At 44.6% G+C, this 26,425-nt stretch overlaps 1 protein-coding gene across 2 annotated transcripts in view; it reads right to left on the reverse strand.

Annotated features, from left to right (window-relative positions):
• Positions 1–26,425, reverse strand: part of LOC135195738 (centromere protein L-like) — a 57,478-nt gene that overhangs the window by 4,573 nt on the left and 26,480 nt on the right. For both annotated transcript variants that reach the window (XM_064222184.1, XM_064222185.1), the window contains exons 9-10: positions 2,666–2,825; positions 25–123 (exon numbers count right to left, since the gene is read on the reverse strand). In XM_064222184.1, coding sequence (XP_064078254.1) covers positions 25–123; positions 2,666–2,825 — 259 coding nt within the window. The remainder of the gene's footprint in view (positions 1–24; positions 124–2,665; positions 2,826–26,425) is intronic.

Genomic DNA, 26,425 nt, shown 5'->3' on the forward strand with positions numbered 1-26,425 from the left:
AAACACGAAGCATATTCCACTTACCTCATTTGTACTTTCATCATTAATATCTAAAACCTGAAGAAAAAGGTCAATCAAGTGATTCACGATAATTTTTACACTTCTACTGCATGGGACTCGCACCTTGAAAAGCAAAACTTTATTAAAATTTTATCCACATTTTCTATAAATGCATTTAATAATCTCAAAGCACTTCAGTCCACAGGAATACAAGGATATATCAATGGTTCACAATTACTGTATCAGACAAAAAAATAGAAGGAAATATTTTGAAATTTAACTTTGTCAAGGAGTGGAAGTACATGTGGTAGCAATTGGACTTGGATATGTATTGCGATGGCTGAATAAGGTTTACAGCAACAGAGTATACAATAATAACATACTTTTTTTTTTTTTTTTTTTTTATTAATTTTTTCAATACAAACCCACCAATTTAACATAACTGATTTGCGTGTTATGTGCAAACCCTAGACATGTATATCTATTATTATTATTCGGAAGATGAATGCTATTCATATGGAACGAGACCACAGTGGCCAATGACTTCAAATACAAGCTCCCAAAGAATATGGTGCTCATTAGGCAGTAAGAGAAGGTACAGGGAAATATATAGAAAGACGAGATCTCGCTTATTAAAAAGATAAAATAAATTAATAGATAAAAATGTATTAAAAAGCAAGGAGAATAGCATTCCTAAGTTCCAATTACATGACATCCTCAGGGAGACTTTTCAGCAGTCCAGCAGTGAGGAATAAAGGACACCTGGAACTGAGAAGTTTGTCAGCGAGGCACATTCACTGCATGTTTGTGTTGCTGTTCAGCACATCTGGTTGCTCTCAGCAGGAAAGGGGGAGCAGGGATATCAATTGTGAAAGATCTGTTAAAATACTACTTATGAAAAATTGACAAACAAGAGACCATCAGTTGATGGTCCAAGTCATCACTGCTAATATTAGGAAACAGACACCTACCAACACAACCAACTCTATCTAAAAGAGATAAATCTCTGGCAGAAGACATCCACACCGGAAAACATTATTCTAGTAAAGGAAGTACAAATGATCTAAAACAGGTTGCACTGATGTTATCACCATTACAAAAATATTAGGCCTCATGAACAATACTGAACTTTTGTGCGGCATTTGCTGAAACTTTCACTATGTAGATGTTTCTCAAAAGTAAGATGTTAGTCAAAAGTTACAAAGAATAATTAAAGCTTTAGCTTCATTAAGCAAAGAACCATCTACCTCCAGAGGAGGATGGGGTGGAAAATCTGTATGAGATCTGCTAATCAATAGTGTTTTTGTTTTGCTGGAGTTCAGCCTCATACCCAACCAACTACACCATTTACTGATCCGGGCCATGTCCCAAATGAGGCTGAGGACAGCTTCATTTCTCAGAAAGTGGAGACTACTAAAAACCACAATATTGCATCATCGGCATACCAAACAATCTTGCTTTCCAGGCCAACAACCATATCGCTTGTATACACTAAATATAAGAGCGGACCAAGAACACTACCACTGGATAGTCGAACTCCAGACATAAAAGGTCTTGGTTCACTTAAGCTTTAATCCCATCAACAGCAACTCCCTGCTTATGAGGAAATCTTGCAGTAATCCTAAAACACATCCACCCACTCCAAGATTCTGGAGTTCAAAAATAAGTGCCTTGTGATTTACTAATTTGAAAACAGCACTAAACTCTATCTGAATGATTCTAAACTTGAAACCCTTACCAAGGTTCTCTTGTAAATGGTATGTTACGTCTAAAAGAGCACTGCAGGTTCTTAACTGCTAAACTGTAAAAGAAGTTGATCAAGCAGTTCAGGAAAGTTGGAATCTGCACCTATGGACCCTTAGATCCCTTGTAGGCAGCTGAATCATGCTGTAAGAAGTCTCATCCAGCTATGATTGAGATGAGGCATTCTGCAGAGCATTACTTTTGTTAAATCTTATGAAAAAATATATATAATTTTAAAAAATATATATTTCTTTCAATACAAACTTACTGCTTTAGCATAAGCTGAATGTTGCGCTGAACTACTGACAATCTTTGGGAGAAAAAATATAGACAACAGAATTAAGCTAAACCAGACTGAAGTATATGTAGTTGTTCCTCCCAAAGCAACAGGAAATATTACCTATAAATGCCTCAATGACAAAAGAGGTAATCAAATTATTCAATATATTTCTCTGCATAAGTAAAATAACACAAGATTGACAATGATGAACTAAGTAAGCAATCAAGGCAATACTGTGAACACTTAGCTGTAAAAGAAACAAGTCAGGACAGAAAGTATGTGGGGTGCAGTCAATGGCATAAAATAGTTACTAGTTGACTGGTGAGCAGGCATGGATCCTAAGGCACATATGCACACACTTAAATGCCCATTGCTATTTTTATTTTCAACACAGATTGGAGTGTCTGGGGAAATACGTTAACCATGAATGAGGAGCCCTTGTACTAAGTAATGGTTTGTACAACAAATATTTTTATGAGCTGCTTGAAACTGCATACCAGAAACAAATGCAAAGTAATTTATCATTAGATGATTTCATATTCTAAAGCAAAGGTTATGGCAGTGCTTTGAAAATTAAGAGCTAAAAAGACATTCTTTTGATTACTGAAAAACATGCAAAATGTACTTCAGGAACCAACTTACTTTCCCATCGGCACTCAAATTTATGCATGGAGTTTGGAGTCGATATAACTGGAGAAGGTACTTGGGTATCCGAGTTAATTTTTCAGCAAAGGAGTTGAGTGTGGAGAAATACTCGTTCAAATCTTCTTCTTTCATTCGGTCAGAGCTACTGTCCACAATACTGAAATGACCTCATAATTGATAAACATCTATGCCTATGTATGTGAAAATTCAAAAACAATAATCAGTAATTAACCCAATAATTAATAGACTTTTTCAAAGGAAATTCTGCTCCATACGATATGAACCATCCCTTTACAAAGCCTTATTTCACGTGTGACCATAGACTATCCATCCCCTCAATGTGACATCAGTACATATTTACAACCTAAGCTATCCTTTAACTCACTTTTGTGGTTAAACTATCCTATAACAATAATAACTTAATGGAGAAAATGTGAAATTTGGAAAGCATGGACATGGAAACTCTTATGTAAAGCCAACTGATATAACTTAAGAATTGAGACAGAAAGATAAAGAGACCCTGAAAATAAACACGACGAAGTACAAGGATCTCAAGGTGGAAAAAGGAGAGAACACCACATTTACACTTAGACATAGTAGTTATAAAGCTTGAACAGCAGGATTAGGAAAGGAAAGGGTGATGGAAGTGCACTAGTGCACTGACAGCATGATCCCTGTCTGAGATATAAGAGCCAAATTATGTAAAAATGATATTGTTATGATACAATAAAGTTTTATACATACTTACCTGGCAGATATATACATAGCTATTCACTCCGTCTTCCCGACAAAAATTCGAATTTCGCGGCACGCGCTACAGGTAGGTCAGGTGATCTACCTGCCTGCCGCTGGGTGGCAGGAATAGGAACCATTCCCGTTTTCTATCAGATTTTCTCTTCCACTTGTCTCCTGAGGGGAGGTTGGGTGGGCGATTAATTGTATATATCTGCCAGGTAAGTATGTATAAAACTTTATTGTATCATAACAATATCATATTTATACATTCAACTTACCTGTCAGATATATACATAGCTGATTCACACCATTGGAGGAGGGTAAGAGACAGCTAATTACTGAATAGACCGGTAAACAGCATACGTTGTAGGTAATAAATAAATAAAACCTTGGTTGCTATATGTTTAGACGAAGGGTTGACTTCCTAGCTATTGCTAGGAGTCTGCTTGGTCTCAAGAGCCTCAGCGAGGATGTGACCTATTGCTAAGAGTTCTTGTAGATCTGTCAATGGGGTCTTATCCACTTACTCGACAGAATCTAATGGTCTTTTGTCAATGGGGTCTTATCCACTTACATGACAATACACCTATGCCTAGTGGCATAATTAACCCCTTACAAGATTAACCCGAGATATATCGTTATCAGTGTGCTAAAAATTTTGGACTTACCACGAGATATCTCGTTGAAAAGTTAAACGTGAATATTGGGCTAATACGAGATTTCTCATGGCTCAGTATTGTTAAAGCAGGCTTCTCCGAGATATCTCGTCCTATATCATACGTTTGGCAGTGGTATTTGCTGCTGGAAGTCGTGAGTTACCAACGATAATTTTCTGTATTTTTTCGTGCAGACGACGTGTCATTAGTAGCACTTCAGCTGCCATCTTTGACCTTTGTTTTTTTTGTTTTTTGCGTATTTTTGCCTAATTAGGTAAGTTTGGTTGCATTATTTGTCATCTTAGACTGATTATATGTTATATTATTGATTCATCGTGTTGCTGTTGTGTCTTGTTAGCTAACCCCATGAGTATTTTGTGGTATATAGAGTAACCGGTGATCTTGAGAGGTTGTTCGTTCGTTTGTACGTATTTTATATCGTATTTTCGCCAGTTCTAAGTAAATTTGGTTGTTTATTTGTCATCTAAGACTGTTTATATGTTATATTATTGACTTATTATGATGATTTTGTGTCGTTTGTTTGTCTCTTAACCATTTTGTGATACGTCAAGTATAATTTTTTCCAAGGATTTTTTTTTTTTCTTTTTTTACGATGAGTACGCACTATTTTACTAGCTCTCCAGTGGTGACTTTTAGAATCTTCTGTATTTCTTCATTTTCACGTTTTAGGTAAGTTTCATTGTTCTTTTTTTTTATTTTAGACTGTTTATATGATATATTGTCGAGTAATTTGTTAGTATCTTGAGTATTTATTTATTATTCTAGCCTTTTATTTATTTTTTTATTTTAGCCCAGTTATGGCAAATTACCATGACAACAGTAATACTGAGGAATCATTTACAGAGCTCGAAAGTTCTGGCTCAGAAGGCGACGATTCAAGCTTGGATGATTCTAGTGACGATGACAGCGATACCAATACAGATACAGATACAGTAATGGATGAAACACAATGGAGGAGAATCGCAGATTCTACTGCCCCTCCACCCCCTCGATTTCCATTCACAGGGACAACAGGTCTCAATATCCCAGGGAATATTGAAAGTATGTCGCCTTTAGATTTTTTCCATGTATTTTTTGATGATGAACCGATTGAACTTATTTGCACTGAAACCAATAGATTTGCTGAGCAATGCAATGCAGACCCAAATACGTGGCATCCTGTAACTCCACCTGAACTCAGAGTTTTCTTAGCACTAAATACTTTGAAAGGAATTGTGAAGAAGCCTGAAGAATCCTTGTATTGGTCTAAAAATCCACTTCTTAGAACAATCCCAATTTTTGCTGAAACTATGCCTTTCAAAGATACAAGAAAATCAGGCAGTACCTGCATTTTTCTGATAATGAAGCATACGATGCAAATTCGCATCCTAATCCCAAACTGAATAAGATATATCCTATTTATGTGCACTTAGAAAATAAATTTAGAACTGTCTACACCCCACAAAGAGATATTTCAATTGATGAGAGTCTCTTGCTATATAAAGGAAGATTGGGATGGGTACAATATATCCCATTAAAGAGATCAAGATTCGGCATAAAGTTCTTTATGTTATGTGAAGCGAGTACAGGATATGTGTGGAGTTTTTTTATTTATGTAGGTAAAGGAACACAATTCAACCAGGATTTCAATGAATTGCCTAAATCCTTACAGGTTGTAATGACTTTACTGAAACCTCTTTTGAATAAAGGCTATTGCCTTACAATAGACAATTATTACACCAGTCCTGAGTTAGTGGATATTCTAGTAAAATGTAGAACAGATTGCTATGGCACTGTTAGAATAAATCGAAAAGACCTGCCAGTTTCATTGAAAACTGAAAAGTTGAAGAAGGGGAAATGTCTGCTTATCGTAAAGGTAAAGTTATGGCCATGAGATGGAAGGATAAAAAAGATGTTGTTCTACTCTCCACAGTTCACAATAGTGATGAAGTTGAAATTGCGAGTAGGAGAGGTACAAAAAAGAAGCCCAAAGTTGTAGTAGACTATAACCACACAATGGGTGGTGTGGATAAGTTGGATCAAAACTTGGCAAATTATCCTGTTCCCAGGAAAAGAACAAAAAAATATTACAAAAAAGTTTTCTTCCATCATCTAGATCTAGCCCTTTGGAATGCATATCAGTGTTTCAAGATGAGTAATGAAAATTGCTGTTCATCTCTCAAATTCAGGTTGGAAATAATTGATTCAACTCTGAAGAAGTATCATGCTGAAATCCCTCAAACAAGACCAGGTAGACCATCTATTTCAGCGAATCCTACCCGCTATTCAGGAAGGCATTTTCCAATTGACATTCCTCCTACAACCAAAAAGAAATTTCCTACAAGGCAATGTGTTGTTTGCTCTAAGAAAAGGGATAATAATGGAAAACTGATCAGACGAGAGTCTCGCTACATGTGTGAGATATGTGAAGTTAGTCTGTGTATAACCCCCTGCTTCAAATCATACCATACAAAATGATTGGGAAATACACTGGTTTATGTGAAGTGAATTTCTTTTTTTTTTTTTTTTTTTTTTTTTTTTTTACCCAAATGAAGAGAAATATATGATTTTGTTTATTCTAATGGTGAAATTTTTTTTTTATTCAAATGAAATGAAAAAATACTTTTATCAAAATGAAGTAGAAAAATAAAAAGTTATCAAGCATCAATATGATTTTTATTCAATTCCTATTATCAAAATTACTAAAACGAAGCATACGAGGTATCTCGTGATAGAATAAAATGATTGTAATTTATACGAGATAACTCGTTATTGGCCATAAAAAGGTCTCAAGTGGTTTCTAAAAATTACAATTTTACATAAAATAATCACAAAAATAATTCCAATTTTCTGTGAAATCAAATTAGAATAGAGTCTAAACAAGTTATATTTTAATTTAATTCAATAAAACAATTAGATTCTTTTTGAATTATTATGTTGAAAAAATAAGTCTTTTAAGGGGTTAAGGAGCACAACACCGAACCCGATCACCTGATCCTAACACGAGGGTTTGTGCTTAATTCGAAAAGAGTTATCCCCAAACTCCTTTCAAACAACCCAAAGAAAAAATGATATTGTTATTGTACAATAAAGTTTCATACATACTTACCTGGCAGATATATACTTAGCTATAGACTCCGTCGTCCCCGATAGAAATTCGAATTTCGCGGCACACGCTACAGGTAGGTAAGTCAGGTGATCTACCGCCCCGCCGCTGGGTGGCAGGAATAGGAACCATACCTTCTAGAACCAGATTTTTCTCTTCCACCTGTCTCCTGAGGGGAGGCTGGGTGGGCCATTCAATCGTATATATCTGCCAGGTAAGTATGTATGAAACTTTATTGTACAATAACAATATCATTTTCATACATTCAACTTCCCTGTCAGATAACTTAGCTGATTGGCACCTTTGGCGGAGGGTAAGAGACAGTTAATTACTGATTAGACAGGTAAACAACATACGTTGTAGGTAATAAATAAATAAAACCTTGGTTCCTATGTGTTTAGACGAAGGGTCGACTTCCTAGCTATTGCTAGTAGTCTGCTTCGTCTCAAGAGCCTCAGCGAGGATGTGACCTATGGCTAAGAGTTCTTGTAGATCTGTCAATGGGGTCTTATCCACTTACTCGACAGAATCTAATGGTAATTTGTCAATGGGGTCTTATCCACTTACATGACAATACACCTATGCCTAGGGGCATAATTAAGGAGCACAACACCGATCCCGATCACCTGATCCTAACACGAGGGTTTGTGCTTAGTTTGAAAAGAACTATCCCCAAACTCCTTTCAAACAAACCAAAGAAAAAACACTATGTTAACATAAAAATTAACTCACTTAGTTAAGGATCAGTGTCGGCTCCCTATTCCAGCGACGTATCCGTAGACACGTAAAACCAAGAGAGAAGGATCTCTCGTAGGTCAACTTGACCTCCTTCGTGCAAAGGGAAGTCAACAAAGAGTTGCATCTCCCATAAGTTACAGCTAATATGTCCTTCATGACATATTATTATGTAACGAACAAGAATTCATAAAAGCTCGCACTTCAAGCGCTTTTAATTCTCAGCTGTTTGAAGGAATCATCAAGTTATTCATGAAGTGCTTTAGCGATCACACTCATTTCAAAGAAGACCAGGGCTTCCTTTGAAATGGATCTTTTCTGGATGAAGCCTAGAGCCTGGCTTGCGCCTGGGTGGCGCCTGGCTGGCGCCTGCCTGACACTTGGTTGGCGCCTAACTCCTGGAAGGCGCTTTTCGCCTGACTCATGGCTGGCGCCTCGCACCTGGAAGTAGCTTCGCGCCTGGTTCCAGACTGGCACAATTTGGCATCTGGCGCCTGGCTGACTCCTCTCCACTTGCTGGAGCTTCGAGCTTGGTAGAGTCTCGAGGATGTCTGACGATGCCCACATCGGACACTCTTATCTGTCCGATTTGTTCGCCTCTAGCGCATCTGTGCTAGGTTGGAGGCCCCCTCTTTCTCTTCATCAGACAATGACAGTGTTCCTTGAAACTGTCTGCCTCTGGCGTTTTTTACGCCTGTTTTGGCATATGGCACCTGGTTGGCGCTACATTGTCCAAAAGTCCTGAACATCCACAATAGTTTATCAGGAGACTGGAGAAGGGGTGGAAGAAGTTCTTCCATTTTGAGCTTTGGCCTCTCCGGCAAGGGGAGGTGATTGTGATCAGCTGCATCCAGTAGACGATAGGATATCTAACCGTAAGAGAGATAAGAGTCTTCCTCCGAGGAGGGTCCTTCTTGAATACTTCCGTGCTCACGAGATCTCTTCTTACATGTTGAAGGGGTGTCTCGTTGCAGAATCTTCCCTATCCTTGCCCGAAGGAAGGGAAGAAGCCTGGAAGTCGAAGGAGACTCCGAGCTGAAATTGGGAGTACTCCTGATTTCTAGCTCTTTATTGTATCCCTCTGAACACCTTCTGGAAAGCATTTCGAGCCGTCATCGCATTCCAAAGACTCTGTAGGCAAATGTTTGAACCATTCTACTGTAGATGAAAACTAAAGTACCCTGCCTGGACAACGAAACCTCTATCTGAAAACACTGAATCAGGAATAGGGGGTTTTAGTTCTTTTGCCAGACATACTATGCTGGCAATAACCCATTGCCTAATCTCCATAGAATCTGATGCGAGATTCCAATGCTCAAAAAATTCACTTGTCTTCTTGATCGTTTAGGACCAAGAGAAACAAAGAATTCCCTCATAAAAATTTCTCAAAGAAGTTTGATGAGGAGCAGTTCCATCTTGTCGGAACAGAATCTGTGGCCACAAAAAAGATTCCATTAGAAGTACATGATATCCTACTCTTGTCATATTGAGGTATCGTATAAGATCCCAAAGATCTTAATCCTCTGCTATCTCCAATCCCTTTATAGAGACAGAGTATAGCCTTTTACTGCGTTCTTTGATAGCAGATATATACAAAGGTGATTCTTCCCTCTGAAAGGGAAGAAAAAACCGCTATGTGGTTCACAGAGGTATCGGAAGAGGACAGTTTCCTCATTCCCTCTAGCACGATCTGCAGCAATTCTATATCTTGTCCATGACTATTATCATTTACCTTGAAAAATCCTCTCATTCAAGTCCACTTCTGGTCAGTCTGCATGCAGACAGACTCAGAGTGGAGAGGTTGTTAAGGTCCATTTATAATAGATGCTGATAGAATATTCAGACTGTCTTGGAAAAGACTTCCAAAACATGCTGTGAGAAGAACGTGACCTCTGTGAATCCAACCTCTCTAAGGCCAAAATGAGGCATAAAGTATTATCCTCTCTTTCTTTGACGCCCTTTATCTTAAATTCTGTAAAGAATTTATATTTTAGGGGAAAAAAGACTAAAGTTTATTCCCCTTTCTATAAAATAAAGATGGCGTATATTGCTACCTCTCTTGGTTCAAGGAAAAGGAAGCAGTCTACAGGAAGACTGTTCGTCTTTTACCTTGCTAAGAGATCTATGAAGAAGACTTTTCGCAGGTTCTCACAACTCTTTGCAATAAACGTTAGACATACTTTCACAGTTATTATCGTCGATCGAGAAGGTTCCCACGGACATGCAAAATCTTGCATCGAACCTCTTAAGGATCGTTACATTCCCTGTCTGTTTTCCAAATAGGTTCTCTTTGTTAACGTGAACAGGAGTGAAAAAAGAGATTCTCGATGCTCTTTGCGATATGAGAGAGTCGTGGAATTGGCCTAAGTGATTAAATGGGTAACGAAATCAGGAACGAATCTTGCGTTACCGAGCTGCTACTGGACTCTTAGGTTAATAACTCGCTAAAACGAGAAAATATCTTGGATGGTGCTCTTGGCTCATTGCGCCAGGCTGGCACTTTTTGGCGCATTGCGCCAGGTTGGCGCTTTGCGCCAGGCTGGCGCTTTCTTCTAATTCTCTTTATGTTATGTGCCAGAACATCTGTGCCTTTATGGTACCCGACATCCTTTCACATGTTAATTCCGTTCTTAGTAGGAAAAAACTCTTATATACGTAGCATAGTCTATTTAGGGAAACCATTTCTGCCACGAAGAGAATGTTTCCCATCCCACTCATCCATCTTCTCTTGAGCAATATCCGATTCTAAAAAGGTTGTGTGCGTTTCTCGAAAGACTTGACCATACCATAGTCTTAAAGTGAATTCTCTACTACATCCATCTTCTCACTAAGCATGTATTCTAATAAGCCATGCTTTCGTAAGCATGAGAGCATTATATAATGTTCTGCTGCGCTAGAATCCTTTAATAATGTTACCTACGGTAAACAGCATTGAAAGGTTATAATATCTTTCTTATTGAAAGCTTCTTAGCAAAAGGCAGACAATATTTTATTTATGTTAGCTTAACTATCCCCTCCATTCGAGACTAAGTCCATGATTGTAGGGGGAATATACGGTTAACCATTCGATCCCGTTGGAGAGAGAGATGTAACCGACTGCTCATGACCGAGACCTGGATGGTACTGTATTGGCCTTACAATGACAGCCCGGCAGTCTCGCTTGCTGCCTGGCTGCATTCATCATGAGTTGCCAGTTACTTCATTCAATGAAGGAATATAATCAAATTATTCTCGAGCCTAAGGAAGCTCTTAATAACGCAAATTTAAGCCAAACAACCTTTGTTAAATACTGAAGCTGAGTAGGTATTGTCGTAACAAACCTTTTAAGCGAAGTCCTTACCAGGATAATCCTGTAAGGATATAGATAATTCTGTAGCGAACCACAAAGGCAGTTAACTATGGTATGCGTATATGACTTGTCATTCAGTAGTCGTATACAGCAAGTCTTGCTACTACATTCTTTCCTCTCCGATTCAGAGAGAGAATGGAAATCTTGCCCTCTTCGTTCTTTTCGTCAATAAACACGAATTAGTATTAGTCGAAAGAGATCGCAATGAAAACTCTAGGATTGAAGAGAATCCCTCAAATTTTTATTCTCTTGGATATAAGGCCGTATTCTACGCCTCTATTATTTGGAAGAGCCTCTAATCAATGAATAAGTGCTCGTACGAATCTTGTTTAATTTGCAAACGATTGCCACTCTTTCTGTAAATGGTTGGTTGCATTATTTTAGAAGGGGGAAGATTTTAATATCGTCTTATTAGTAATGAACTAATTTTTTCCAATAAAAAAGGTTTCCAATTCCGATCTATCTTCCATTTCCTATCCATCAAGTTGGGAGAAGAATGAACAGCTGGAGGAGAGCGCCTGCTTTCGTAAGGTGAAGAGCTTTTAGCAGTACCGATTCTAACCTGACAAGGGCTACGGCCGCCTGTGCGACATCTTGAGTCCCCGCCAGGAAAAAGGCCAATCTTGCTCTTGCCTTTACTTGCATTAAGACTATCCTGAGAAGGGCGACGGCCGCCTGTGCGACAACTCCCGTCCTTATCAGAAGAAGGCCTCGAATGTCTTTCACCTTTCGCAGAATCAGGCTCTAACTCCATCTCCGATGAAGATCCTGGTTTATAGTTTCAGGTGCTTTGCGCCTCATCTCAGGCGCTTCAGGCGCTTTGCGCCTCGTTTCAGGCGCTTTGCGCCTCATTTCAGGTGCTTCAGAGGTTTCAGGCGCTTCGCGCCTCATTTCAAGCGCTTCGCGGCTCATTTCAGGCGCTTCGTGCCTCGTTTCAGGCGCCTCAGGCTCTTTGCGTTTCGTTTCTGGCGCCTTGTTTCAGGTGCTTCAGGCGCTTTGTGCCTCATTTCAGCCGCTTCAGGCGCCTCTTTAGAATCCTCTCGCCTTGTCGGCGATTTGCGCCTGGCCGCCTCGTCCGAGCTGTCAAAGACTTCTATCGGACGGGACTTCTTAACGGGAAGGAAGAGATCCTTTCTCCCAGGAGGATCCTTCTTCAAAACTTCTATTAACGAAGATATCTACTGTTGCCTTTCTCTTAGGATCTTCGTAGAGTCGTCTTCTTTCTCCGTATCCGATCTAGGGGAAGGAGGATTTAATGAATAAATGTCTTTCTTCTTCTCAGGTGGATAGCCTTCCGGAAAACTTTCCGGGATAGAATCCCAAGCTGGCGATTTCCACGATCTTTTAGGTCTCGACAGCTTGTGAGAACTCCACCCTATTTTCCTTTCGATGAAGACTCGGATGACAAAAAAACACTGTTTTAGGATGCCTTTCCAACGGCTATCCTTGGCAGTCTGGGACGCTACTACAGATCCTGCCGAGGGGACGCCCGACCGTTGGGGATTCTCTGAAACCTCCTGAAGGCTTTCGACATTCCTTCTCCTCTGGGCTTGTGAGCTTGGAAGAGGTCTAGGCCTGAGAGCAAGACAGAGCCGATCGGAACGCACCCTCCACTATTTTAGGACGCCTTTCCAATGGCGAACTTGGCAGTCTGGGACGTTCTACAGAGTCTGCCGAGGGGACGCCTGATCGGTGGGGATTCTCTGAAACCTCCGTGCAGCTTTCGACATTCCTTCTCCTCTGGGCTTGTGAGTTTGGAAGAGGTCTAGACCTGGGAGCGAGACAGAGCCGATCAGACGCACCCTCCACTTCAATGGGGAACACTATATTCACTTCTTACCTTTTAAGAGCTCGCTTTTGAGCTACATCCATTATCTTCAAATTTGCATATATAAATTTGTAGTTTCTGTGGAGTAAGAAGGTGATGAGGATGCAACAACTACTAGTACTGCTAATACTCTAACTGCTCGTTAGCACAAATGCTATTAAAGCTTATAAAGTAAGCGTATCTAGTTATATGCTTTTCTGACTTCCTAAAGTAGGAAATTAGAGTTTAATATTTCCTCAATAAAGTTGTAATCTTTATTACATGTAATAATGAATAAATATTAATAATTCCCTTTATTGCAAACTATGTGAGTGTCTACCGATAATTTCGGTAGTTTCACTTAGTATTTTCTTCGAAATTTCGAAGCGAAATTCATTAAAAAGTTAATAAAAGCGTATGCCGAACCAAAGACCCAGTACTTCCCTGCAAAAGACAGCCCAGAAGATCGATGGCGATGAAACACGAAAATCAAATCAGGAGGAACCGTAAACGTATGTTTACATTCCAAACAATAGAGAAAATCTGGTTCTAGAAGGTATGGTTCCTATTCCTGCCACCCAGCGGCGGGGCGGTAGATCACCTGACCTACCTACCTGTAGCGTGTGCCGCGAAATTCGAATTTCTATCGGGGACGACGGAGTCTATAGCTAAGTATATATCTGACAGGGAAGTTGAATGTATGAAAAATGATATTGTTATGATACAATAAAGTTTCATACATACTTACCTGGCAGATATATACATAGCTAAGACTCTGTCGTCCCCGACAGAAATTCAAATTTCGCGCCACTCGCTACAGGTAGGTCAGGTGATCTACCGGCCTGCCCTGGGTGGCAGGACTAGGAACCATTCCTGTTTTCTATCATATTTGCTCTCTTCCACCTGTCTCCTTGCGGGGAGGCTGGGTGGGCCCTAATCGTATATATCTGCCAGGTAAGTATGTATGAAACTTTATTGTATCACAACAATATCATTTTCATACAATCAACTTACCTGTCAGATATATACATAGCTGATTGGCACCCTTCGGTGGAGGGTAAGAGACAGCTACTTTATGGAATAGACAGGTAAACAACATATGTTGTAGGTACAAAAAAAAAACCTTGGTTCCTACCTGATAGGTGGTAGACTTTGTGGCTGTCGCCCAGGAGTCTGCATCACCTCAAGAAACTTTAGCGAGATATGTGATCTATGGCCAAGAAGCTTTCTTGTGGGGTCTGGCCGAAGGGGTCTTATCCACTTACTCGGCAGAGCCTGAAAGGACTTTGTCAATGGGAGCTGATTCCACTTATATGACAATACACCTTATGAAGGAGCACACAACCAATCCCGACCACCTGATCCTAACCACCATGTTAGTATTAATAATTGCTCCGAGTTATCCCCAAACTCTTCACAACAACCATAACTCAAAACCAAATTACACACACACACATCAATTTTCAAAAAAAAAATTTAATGATACTCATCTAATAAAAGATATCACAAGAGTTCCTTACTGAACGAAAGTGACTGGCCGCCAGTGCAGCACCTGCACATGCTCAGCAGAAAGTCTAGAACATATCTATTAGACTTATGCATCATTTAAAGGATTGGTGTTAGCTCCTGTACCCAGGATGTGCCCGCAGACACGAAAAGACCTAGAGAAAAACATTTCTCGTAGGCGTCACACGAACGTATGGCCTTTAAAATAGTGAGGAAGCAAAACAACCTGAATTAACCCACCGCCAATAAATGTCGCTTCCAAGATATTCTTTAGTGACATATTTCTTTGAAAAGAGAGAGACGTAGCTACTGCTCTCACCTCATGAGCTCTTAATCTCAGGAGTTTCAAAGAGTCATCCGTGCAGGCCTTATGAGAGTCGGTAATGACGTTCCTAACAAAAAAGGCTAAAGCATTCTTGGACATAGGTCTTGAAGGGTCCTTCACCGAGCACCAGAGACCTTGTCTAGAACCTCCCAACTGTTTCTTTCTCTGCATGTAAAACTTAAGAGATCTTACTAAGCAAAGAGACCTCTCAGTTTCCCTGCCGGCGAGACCCGATAAGCCTTTAACTTCGAAGTTTCTCGGCCAGGGATTCGAAGGATTTTCATTCTTCGCCAGAAATAAAGCTTTGAATGAACAGATGGCTGAGTCTAGTTTGAAACCCACTTTATCACTAAGGGCGTGCAGCTCACTAACTCTCTTAGCTGTCGACAGTGACAAAAGAAACAAACATTTTCTCGTTAGGTCACGAAACGAGGCCATATGCAGAGGTTCGAATCTTCCCGAGGACAAGAACTTCAGAACCAAGTCGAGGTTCCAGTTAGGGGGAGATGAATTCTTAGACTTCATGGTCTCAAAGGATCTAACCAGATCGTGTAGATCTCTATTATTTGCCAGATCTAGGCCTCTATTTCTAAAGACGGCCAAAAGCATACTCCTGTAGCCCTTTATAGTGGCTACGGAGAGACGAGAGTCCTCTCTCAAGAATAACAGAAAGTCGGCGATTTCTGTTACAGAGGTACTGGAGGAGGACAACTTCTTCGACTTGCACCACCTTCTAAATACTTCCCACTTAGACTGGTAAACTCGCATCGTGGAAGTTCTCCGGGCTCTAGCGATCGCACTTGCAGCCTTGCGAGAAAAGCCTCTCGCTCTAACAAGTCTTTCGATAGTCGAAAGGCAGTCAGAGCGAGAGCGGGGAGGTTTTGATGAAACCTCTCGAAGTGTGGTTGTCTGAGAAGATCCATCCTTTGTGGGAGGGATCTGGGGAAGTCTACCATCCACTCCAGCACCTCCATGAACCACTCTTGATCTGGCCAAAAGGGGGCTATCAGGGTCATTTTCGTCCCCTTCGATGTCACAAATTTCCTGAGCACTTGCCCCAGAATCTTGAATGGGGGAAATGCGTATACGTCTACATGAGACCAATCTAGAAGGAAGGCGTCTACTGTTAGAGCTCTGGGGTCTTCTACTACTGAGCAAAAGACTTCCAGTCTTTTTGAGAGGAACGTGGCAAAGAGGTCTACATGAGGAGTCCCCCAAAGAGACCAGAGACTCCGACAAACTTCTGAGTGGAGGGTCCATTCAGTGTGAAGGACCTGGTTCCTCCTGCTCAGCCTGTCTGCCCTCACATTCCTTACTCCTTGAACAAACCTCGTCAAGAGGGAGATGTTCCTCTGGGATGTCCACAAAAGAAGGTCTCTTGCGAGTTCGTATAGGGCATACAAGTGTGTCCCTCCTTGCTTTCGAATGTAGGCAAGGGCGGTTGTGTTGTCTGCATTCACTTGGACTACCTTGTTCGTCACTAAAGGCTCGAAGCTCTTTAGGGCCAGGTGTACGGCAAACAGTTCTTTGCAATTTATGTGCCAGGACACCTGAAGTGCATTCCAGGTGCCTGACACCTCTCTCTTTCCCAAGGTTGCTCCCCAACCTTTTTCCGACACGTCGGAAAACAATACAAGGCTCAGGTTCTGAGTCTCTAGGGAAGTACCCTTGTTCTCCTTCAGCGGGGGCAACCACCATTCCAAGTGACGTCTCATCATTACTGGAATGGGAAAACTGTCCGAAAGAAGTCCTGTCTTCATGTTCCACGATCTTCTGAGGAAGAACTGAAGAGGACGGAGATGAAGTCTTCCTAGGGGAAAGAACTGTTCGAGCGAGGAAAGGGTCCCTAAAAGGCTAAACCATTCCCTCACCGAAGTACGTTCTTTCCCTAAGAAGAGAGAGACTTTCTCTAAGCCTCTCGTTAGTCTCTCTTGAGAAGGAAATACTCGAAAACCCCGAGAATCCATCTGAATCCCCAGATAGACCAAGTTCTGGCTGGGGATCAGTTGGGACTTCTCGAGGTTCATGAGTAATCCTAAGGTCTTGATCAGGTTTAGTGTCAAAGCAAGGTCCTACAAACACTGTCTCTCTGATTTTGCTCTGATGAGCCAGTCGTCTAGGTACAGAGAGATACTGATACCTTTCAGGTGAAGCCATCTCGCCACATTTTTCATCAGGCTTGTGAAGACCTGAGGGGCAGTGGAAAGGCCGAAACACAAGGCCCTGAATTGGAAGATCCTTCCCCCCGTCATGAAGCGGAGGTACTTCTTCGACGAAGGATGAATCGGGACATGAAAATAGGCATCTTGGAGATCCAGAGAAACCATCCAATCCCCTTGGCGATGAGCCGCTAGGACTGACGCAGAAGTCTCCATGGAGAAATGACAATTTGTCGAAAATTGCATTTTTCCTAACTATACAAACCTGAGGTCCTTTAACAATAGGAAGGTAACTAGCGGCAGCTGGGACGGTCGTAAGCTTCGAACAAGGGAGAACGTAGTTAACTGCTTGTCAGATCGTGCGCGCGCCCCTCCCGCGCGCCCGAGAGGTGAAGAATCACTTTTGCTTTAGGCCCATGCAAAAAGTTGCAGAGTGAGGGGTGGCATGAGGTGGGACTATATGTAAAGGACCTCAGGTTTTGGTTTACCAAGGTTTTAGGAAAAAAATGCAATTTTCGACAAATTGTCATTTGTTCCGATAACGTAATAACAAACCCTCGGTCCTTTAACAATAGGAAGACTCACTTCTTGGTGGGAGGAATCTGAGTCTTTTTGGTGAACAGACTGGTGTTCGTCCAACCCTGGAGTGCCTCCCTGGTCGTAAGAGCAAGGGAGGGATCCAAACCTCTGTCCGATTGATCGGGGTGTGCACCGCAGGATCAATGGTCAGACCTCTGGGCCAAGTACTAAGAGAGAGGCAAGCGTATCTCTTCGTACCAGCAAGCAAGAACTTGTTCCTGTTTGCAAGAGACAATCATAAAATGATGGGTTTGTCTCAATTTGGCATCCACTTCCTCCCCCGTTGTTGGAGGAAGTGGTGGATATTTACTCTATCCCTACTGAAAGGGATAGATGGTGCTCTATTTGAGTAGCTCACCTGCATCTCGTCCTTACCCAGCAGGGTGACGACCGTGTCCCTCTACCCAAAGGTAGAGGGAAGAAAAAGATGGGAAAGAGGAGCCAGTCACACTCTCATTCCTCATCCATTCTTACGGGTCACACCAGGACTCGATGCTGTTTCAGCCTGCGAGGGTCTGGGTTAACTACACAACGTGTTGAGCCAACCACCAACGGTTCCCAAGGAAAAAAATCCAAGGAACTGTGGGCAATATCCTGAAGGTAGAAGGAGGTGCATGCGGTCCCAGTTGGACCAGGCGCCTGCCTTCATTACCTGCGCCACGGAGAAGTTCTTGCGGAACGCGAGAGAATGATGAAGAGGCGTCCACACTCATCCTGAGGGTGTCGAGTTTCTCAGACAGCTCCGTCGCACCTTCACAGGACAAAGCAGCATAGCCTTCGTATCGGAGGCGGTGACGTCCATTAGGGAGGGTATTGTGAAGGACTCGAACCAATCGTCAGTTACCGAAGGGTTCTGAGTCTTCGCTACGAAGATCGGTACGAAATCGAGCGTCACAAATCCCCATCCCTTTGTGCTTGACTTCTCAAGAGAAGTCATGCAGTTACCTAAGACGAAAAGAAGGGAATAGTCGTATACCTATCCCTCTTCTCGACTTTGGTTATGTACAGTACTCATACTGACAAGCTATTAAGACGGAAAAAGTAATGAATTTTGCTTCCTGGGAACCAACCGAACTAAGTCCACAGCATAGTTCGTAACTGACTCGGACGCTCTGACAGCTGCCGACTGACTGGTTCGGAATCAGTAGAGGAAAGTTGTCCAAGCATCCGGGTAAGTCACGTGACCTCGCCCTTTAAAGAGTTATGCTGAGAGACCAAACAAATAAAATATTTGTTAGTCACCGATGCCGGACGGCGCGGCGATGATTCTCTTAATGCATAAGCTCAAAAGGCGAAAGTCAATTGCCTTCAAAAGACCGAGGTCCCTGATGGCAAGAAAATCTCATAGACGTTGAATCTCAGCTTAAGGAGAAACAACACTATGTGACGTTGAAGACGAAGGTAGGCAATGAATGCAACCTACGTCTTCCAGCTGAATCGAGAGAAGGAATCTCAAGATTCTAAACCTGTGCTTACAAATGACTGAAAACGCTAACCGCCATTTCATTGCTGTCCGTTGTGCAAAATGAAAGCGGGGCGTTCGTTCTTCAGTAATGAAACACAGGGGAGAGCCGCTTGAAGAACTGCTTCTCATGGGCTGAACGTTTGGAAGTAGAGCTGGCAGGTGTGGGAGTAGGCGATGTCTTTCAATACATCTGCTAATCCGGGGTGAACAATGAACATTGTACACCTCCGAATACAAGATATTTTGAGGACAAACTCAGATTCCGCAAAAATCATTCGCATTATCGGAATACGATGCAGCAAGAGGACTATTACAGAATTCTGTTACCGTGGTAAACAGAAAGATGAGTCGAATAGATATCTCGTTTAAAATTCTCGCAATACCGAAGACGATGAATACTAGCGTTTCTCAGCAGTAGATGGTCATTCATGTATGCGAGAATCCCCGTTAATCAGAGACTTAAGTCCGTGATTGTTGGGCAGAGATACGGTTGTTATTCAATCAAAGCAGGTGAGAAAGACATAAACAACCGTCTATCTCAAAGCGGCAGCTGATACTGAAATGCCTCGGGCAATTCAATACGCAGTAGCTGTCGCTGACTCGTCATCCTGAGTTGCCCCAAGTAATCCTTTTCCACGAAGGAATGCGTTCGGCTAGAACCACCGAGCATAAAAAGTCATATGCTCGAGCAATTATATTTAAGCGAAACGAATTTCGGTAAATATATGAAAAGCTAAAATGGTGTTGTTGTGACAACACCATAAGTATATAAAATTGAAACTGGAAACTCCTGGGAGGTTGCAGGCAACCCGGGTTGCAGTTCAATTAGAATACTTTTCGTCTAAGTCGCAATCCGTAGAATAACCAGGATATGCGCCTACCCCTCGGACCATTCAAACTGCTTAGCAGAATCATGTCGCGAGGTTAATATACGTAGTATATTTGTAGGCTTCTGAACAACGATCTCCATCCTAAATTCTTTTCCTTCAAGAAAAACAACAATAAGGATTGGAGATCGACCACCTTCGTTCTCTATTAAAGAGAGTGAAGGAGAAGTCTTCCTCGAAGGAAAGCTTCAATGGTGAACAGAATACTAAGACGATAGTTCCAGCCAAACTGGATATTCCCTATCCCGTCCATTCTTCTCTATTCCAGGTTGGTCGCCTACTGTGAGATAGTCTTCTTTCAGCAGCAGTCTTCTTCCTAATGCTAGAAATTCCAGGAATTCGAGCATAGGCGAGGTTCCCGATTATCGTGTAACATATCGGGGATTCTCGTCTCGCTCACTTTGGACCGTGGTCTCGCTAAAGTGTTTGGAGATCGTAAGAAACTCTAAACACTCTGAATGCGCTAGAAAATTCCCGTAGAATTCTAAGCAGTCTGCGAAACCCCCACCGAATTCGTCAAACGATATCGGCTGGTGGGCCTCTCGATTCCCGTAGAAATCGAGAATGGGGCAGGATCCCATCCTCAACGACCGGGGCTTACGTCAGGTAGGACCCGAATGTCCCCCCTGGTAGCGCAGTCCCCAACGTGGGGATCCTACAGAGAAATCTCTGTAGGATCCTTCCCCTTTCCCTCGTAGCCGTAAGGAGAGAGGAATGAGGAATTGGATACTCGCCTCGCCTTCCCAGTGAACTAGCAGTTGGATTGAAGAGTAGGAGCAGCATCGCCCTTGCGGCGATGGCCTCTCAGAGTCTGGGAAAAACGTATCGTCAGGGAAACGTTTTTTTCCCCGAGGAGGGTTACGAACTCTCACTGTAGGTAAGGGTCTGCCGCCACTGTTGAACGTCGTCTGGGTGGGGCTGATCGACACCTGACAGGAGAGAGCCACCTGATACCGTCCTCCGACTCATTCCAGTCCTCGTCGAGGTCGAAACCTCTCAGGAGGACCGAAGGAGTATTTAAATACGGTGTCCGAAGACACGTAGAAACGCCGCTGTCGCAGTAGAGGAGGTGGAAGTAGCTTGATCGACCGGCCAGAACTGAGAGAGCCTTCTTGTCCGGAGACGAGAGACTCTGGTTCAAGACAGAATCGGTAAGCTCCGATCGCGGCATACCCACCGTCGGTTTGGGTTCCCTCTCGGGCCCCAAAACGACTCGAGCAGAGACATGGGGGCTCTGCTTGGTGGGGAGCGGCGATCCTTCCCCCCGGTCGTTGTTGCTGACGAATCAGTGCAATAACCTGGGTAAAGTTACTCTGAATCTCGGAAGTTTACAGCGTCTTGAGGAGTAGGTACCGTCCAGATCCCTCCAACAAGAGCAGCTCCCAGGACCCTCCTCCTTCAGAAGAAGGACCAGCAACAGATCCCTGACGGTTGCCTCCATCACTTGCGCGTACGTCCTGGTTGGTCCTAAGACCAACCTGGCACGTGCGGCGTCGTGACGGGATCGTGAGCGGCGCATCTCTCACGATCACTCCTATATAACCTAGCTCTTCCTGGCGTATGCCGAGGAAGTTGAAGGTATCGGTAGAGACAGAACTGACGCTACCCCCTCTCCCCCTGACGGTCGCCTCCAATCACTTGCGCGTACGTCCGCCTGGTTGGTCCTAAGACCATACGTGGGCACGTGCGGCGTCGTGACGGGATCGTGAGCGGCGCACCTCTCACGATCACTCCTAGCTACCTCGCTCTTCCCGGTGTAGCCCGAGGAAGTTGAAGGTAGTGGAGAGACAGACCTGACGCTCCCCCCCGCTCGCTGGCAGGACCAGCGTACGTGGGGGGCTGCAGCCGATCACCAACCCGCGGTGGGGATCGATCTGCAGGCCTGGTCGTGCCGCTCACCTGTGGCGAGCGGCTCGACTGAGCACGTCGACCCCGGTCCCGTGCGTCAGACGAGCTGCTGCTGGTCACCGTATCCGCCCGGTCCCTGTGGGAGCGGCGGTCAGGTGACCTGCAGAGCTCGCTTTTGCCGTGAGACCGGTGAGCGTCCTCGCGGCACGTCAAAACCGCTGGTACCAGCCGAGGCTGGTACCGTCGGTCGAGGGGGACCTGGGGGACCCTCTTCCCAGCCTCAACCCGTGCCGGTCAGAGACCGTCACGTCCACCCGAGGTACCGGCTGGTCGCTGCGAGAGCGGCCGCTGGCCTGGCGAGAGTCACCTGAGCGTGGGCTCTCGACAGTCTTCTGCTCCGTGCCTCGGTCATGACGCTGAGCGAACTCAGGCGTCTTAACTTTGGCTGCACGGTCACCCGAAGGAGATCGTACACTCGGAACTTCTCGCGGACGAGGAAACCGAGCCGGTACCTGGCTTAGCAGCAGAGCTGCCAAGACCAGGCGAGGGTGTACCAGCGGTAGCCAGCACACCCTTGGTCCCCGTCTTCTTCTTCTTCTCAGAAGGGGAGACGGGCCCCGTTCCCGAAGGAACAGGAGGACCAGCAGAAGAACCCCCCCGTCACACCGGAATGTGACGAGCCCTTCGAAGTTCCCGAAGGAGTCTTCTTAGGGGAATAACAAAACCCGGTTACCAGCTGGTCGCTGCGAGAGCGGGCTCCGCTGGCCTGGCGAGAGTCACCCGCCAGCCTTCTGCTCCGTGCCGTGGTCTTGGCGCCGAGCGAAACTCTGGCGCCGAAACTTTGGCTGCACGGTCTCCCGAGGAGAGCGTACACTCGGGATCTCCCGCGAACGAGAGACCGAGCCGGAACCTGGCGTACGGCGGGAATCGCCGCTAGCACCAGGCGAGGAAGTACCAGAGCTAACCGATACTCCCTCTGGTCCCCGTCTATCTCTTCCTTACGGAAGGGAGACGGGCCCCCCGCTCCCGAAGGAGCAGGAGGACCAGCAGCAAGGACCCCCCGTCCACGAGGTGGGACGGGCCCTTAGAAGTTCCCGAAGGAGACTTCTTAGGGGGGGGAGGCCAGCCTTCCTTCTTCTTCGGCTTATGGGCCTTAGAAGTCGAAGGGGAAGAGGCAGCAACAGACGAAGATGACACCTTCCTCTTCTTCGTCAGCTCACGCAGGACAGTCGTCAGGTCCTCCAATCCAGGCCGGAGTGCGGGCCTATTGCCGAAGCAACACGGCCCCGACTGCACCTGTCCGGAAGGACCTGGGACTGGGGAAGAAAAAACACACCATGGGCAGGACCAGCCATGGACGAGGCGCAGGCAAACCAGGAGCGACAGGAACAGCAACCAGCTCAGGAGCGGCAGGAACAGCAGCAGCGGTAAACACAGAAGGGACAGCCAAGCCAGTAGCGGGAACCACATCAGCGACAGGTACGGCAGGCCCAGCCATCGCCTCGTAGAATCATCGGCAGCCAGCGTGGTACTGGCGGCCGGTCCCAGGGGCGAGCTGCTGGGAACAGCGGAAGTGTGGGGCAGGCAACACGAGAAAAACACAGGCGGCGGCGGCATACCCCTCCTCGGTACGGCGGCGACCGGCCCTAGAAGCGGCAGACGGCGTCACCGACACAGCATGGGGAGTGTAGACCAGCGGGGGGAAGCAGCATAAGCGGCCGTGAAGGTTTGTAGTGGAGACCACTCCAAGGTCACCGCCCCAGACCTCGCTAGACTCTGCAGCAGATCGTGAATGCTAGGCACGCCCTGCAGCCGCAGTGGTCCATACCTGTCCAAGGTCGTCTCCCACGGCTGTAGCACCTGCGGTAGCACAGACAGATTAGTAAGAGGGGTTCCCTCACGCACGGGGGGGGGAGACATGCCCCCACGCCCCGAACGGAAGGAAGACCCCAAAACAAAATACGAGGAAGCTGAGCGGGGGGGCAGGAAAGAAGACGAAGAATCGGATACCAAGGGAGTCGCGGGAGAGCTTTCCGACGACTTCCTGGCAGACCTTCGCTTCCCCTACCCCCGCACAGCAGTGAAAAGTAATATGAAAAATGAAACAGAATACTGCACTTGCGATTCACTTCATAGAACTTAAAGAGGGAAAAATCAATTCCCGGTAAGAGCGGAAACTTGATCCATAATAATATGATGCTATCATAAATATATATGAAAATGAACAATACTGCACTTGCTATTTTCACTTTCACAGCAATAAATCGTAAGGATTAATTCCCGGGTTAAGAGCGGAAATTGATCCAAAAATTAAATTTGATGCAATTAATAAATGAAAATGAAAGAAAACTGCATTGCGAATCCACTTTCATTGCATTCTATTCATACAAAATAAGAGGCTCTTGCCGAGCGCAATCAAAGCTCTCGGCAACGAACGCACAGGGCAAAAATATAATGAAAAAGAGTACTTACATCTTTCAATTACACACTTTCGCCCAAAATACATGACTCGGCGCGAGTGCGCCCGCCCTCGGCACCGAGACATAATTCAAGGGTTCAATTCATGAAAAGAGCGGAAATCGCCGTCTCTACGGCGATAGCTCCATGTTGATTCATAATTAAGTAATGAAAATGAAAACAGTGTACTTACAGTTTCATTTTCAAGTCAAACCATTAGTAGAAAACACAATATAAACAAAGCATACGACGATGAAGCGGGCAGAGAGCGATGACGAACACGTCCTTCACACCCGCGGCCGAAAGCAAAAGTGATTCTTCACACTCTCGGGCGCGCGGGCGCGCGCACGATCGGACAAGCAGTTTAACTACCGTTCTCCCTTGTTCGAAGCTTACTGACCGTCCCAGCTGCCGCTAGTTACCTTCCTATTGTTAAAGGACCGTTTAGTTTGTATAGTTAGGAAAATGCAATTTTCGACAAATTGTCATTTCTCCATGGAGACTTCTGTTTCTGAACAAATTTGTTCAGAGCGCTGACGTCTAGAACTGGTCTCCAGCCCCCCGAGGCTTTCGCAACCAAGAAAAGGCGATTGTAAAACCCCGGGGAGCTTCGATCCAGCACTAGTTCTATCGCTCTCTTGTCCCACATCTGATCCACCATTCGTTGAAGAGTATCTTTCAGCACAGGGTCCTTGTAATTGGCGGACAATTCCCGCGGAGTTGAAGCCAGGGTAGGATTGTCCAGGAAGGGAATGAGGTATCCTTTCTGTAGAACAGACATTGACCAAGCGTCTGTATCGATGAGTGTCCAGGCTTCCGCAAATCCCAGGAGCCTGGCAACTACTGGTGTTTGGAGGAACGCAGCTTCACTTTCCCCTTTTAAAGGGACGGAAAGAAGCTCTACCTCTCCTCTCAGTCGCTTTCCTTTTAGAGGGAGCTCTAGAGGGAGGACCTCCTCGAAAGGGCTGCAGAGGCGTATTAGCACCTTTCTTTTCTCCCACCCCCACTGGTCTCTTTTTCCTGGACGACTGAAGGAGAAGATCCTGTGTCGCTTTCTCCGTCAGCGAACGGGAAATGTCCCTCACCAACTGCGCAGGGAACAAAAAGTCAGACCTGGGAGCGAATAACAATGCTGCCCTTTGAGAATGAGATACTACTTTTGTTAGAAAAGCGCTAAAAACAGACCTCTTCTTCAAGAGACCGGCTCCAAATAAGGAAGAGACTTCCCCTGAGCCGTCCTGTACCGCCTTGTCAATACACGACAAGATCGAGAGGAGTACGTCTGGATCGAGGCCTTCCGAGGCATGGGCCTTCTTGGCCATCACCCCAAGGGACCAATCCAGGAAGTTGAAGACTTCCAAAACATGGAAAAGTCCCTTGAGGAGATGATCCAGCTCCGAAAGACCCCAAGTTATTCGTGCATTATGTAGGCTATGTCTCCTGGATGCGTCTACCAGACTGGAAAAGTCAGCTTCAGCCGAAGCTGGGATAGAGAGACCCATATTCTCCCCAGTCTGGTACCAAATACCTCTCTTGCCCGTAAGTCTAGCGGGAGGCATGCAGAACACAGTTCTAACCAACTCCTTTTTGGTTAGCATCCAGCTATCCAGAGACTGAAGAGCTCTCTTCATTGAAATCGTCGGCCTCATCTTCAGAAAAGACGACGACTTTGGCGTCTTGGAGCACGAAAAAAGGGAGCGTGGAGAAGGAGGAGCGGCAGGGGTCAAGGAATCTCCGTATTCCTGAAGAAGAAGAGCTGTCAAAACCTTGTAGTTAGACAGCCCTTCTCTGCCGTGAGTCTCGTCTTCTGAGTCCTCTTCCAAGAAAGGATCAGAAGGAGAAATCAACTTCAAGTCTGGGTCTTCCTCCCCAATCTCTCTCTCTGCGGGAGACAAACTCCTAATTGGAGAGGGGCTAAGAGCGTGTACGGAGCCCCTGCGAATCAAAGTAGACGTCTCGCACCTGGTTGGCTCCTCGCGCTTGGCTGGCGCTTCATCCCTGCTTGGATGACGCTTGTCTGGCGCCTCGCGCCTGGCTGAATCCTCGCGCTTGGCAGACGTCTCACATCTGGCTAAATTCTCGTGCCTGTTAGGCTGTTCGCGCTTGTCTGGCGCTTCAATCCTGTAAGACGCTTCTCGTCTGG

The sequence above is a fragment of the Macrobrachium nipponense genome, chromosome 16, assembly GCF_015104395.2.
Source record: "Macrobrachium nipponense isolate FS-2020 chromosome 16, ASM1510439v2, whole genome shotgun sequence".
Lineage (NCBI taxonomy): Eukaryota > Metazoa > Arthropoda > Malacostraca > Decapoda > Palaemonidae > Macrobrachium > Macrobrachium nipponense.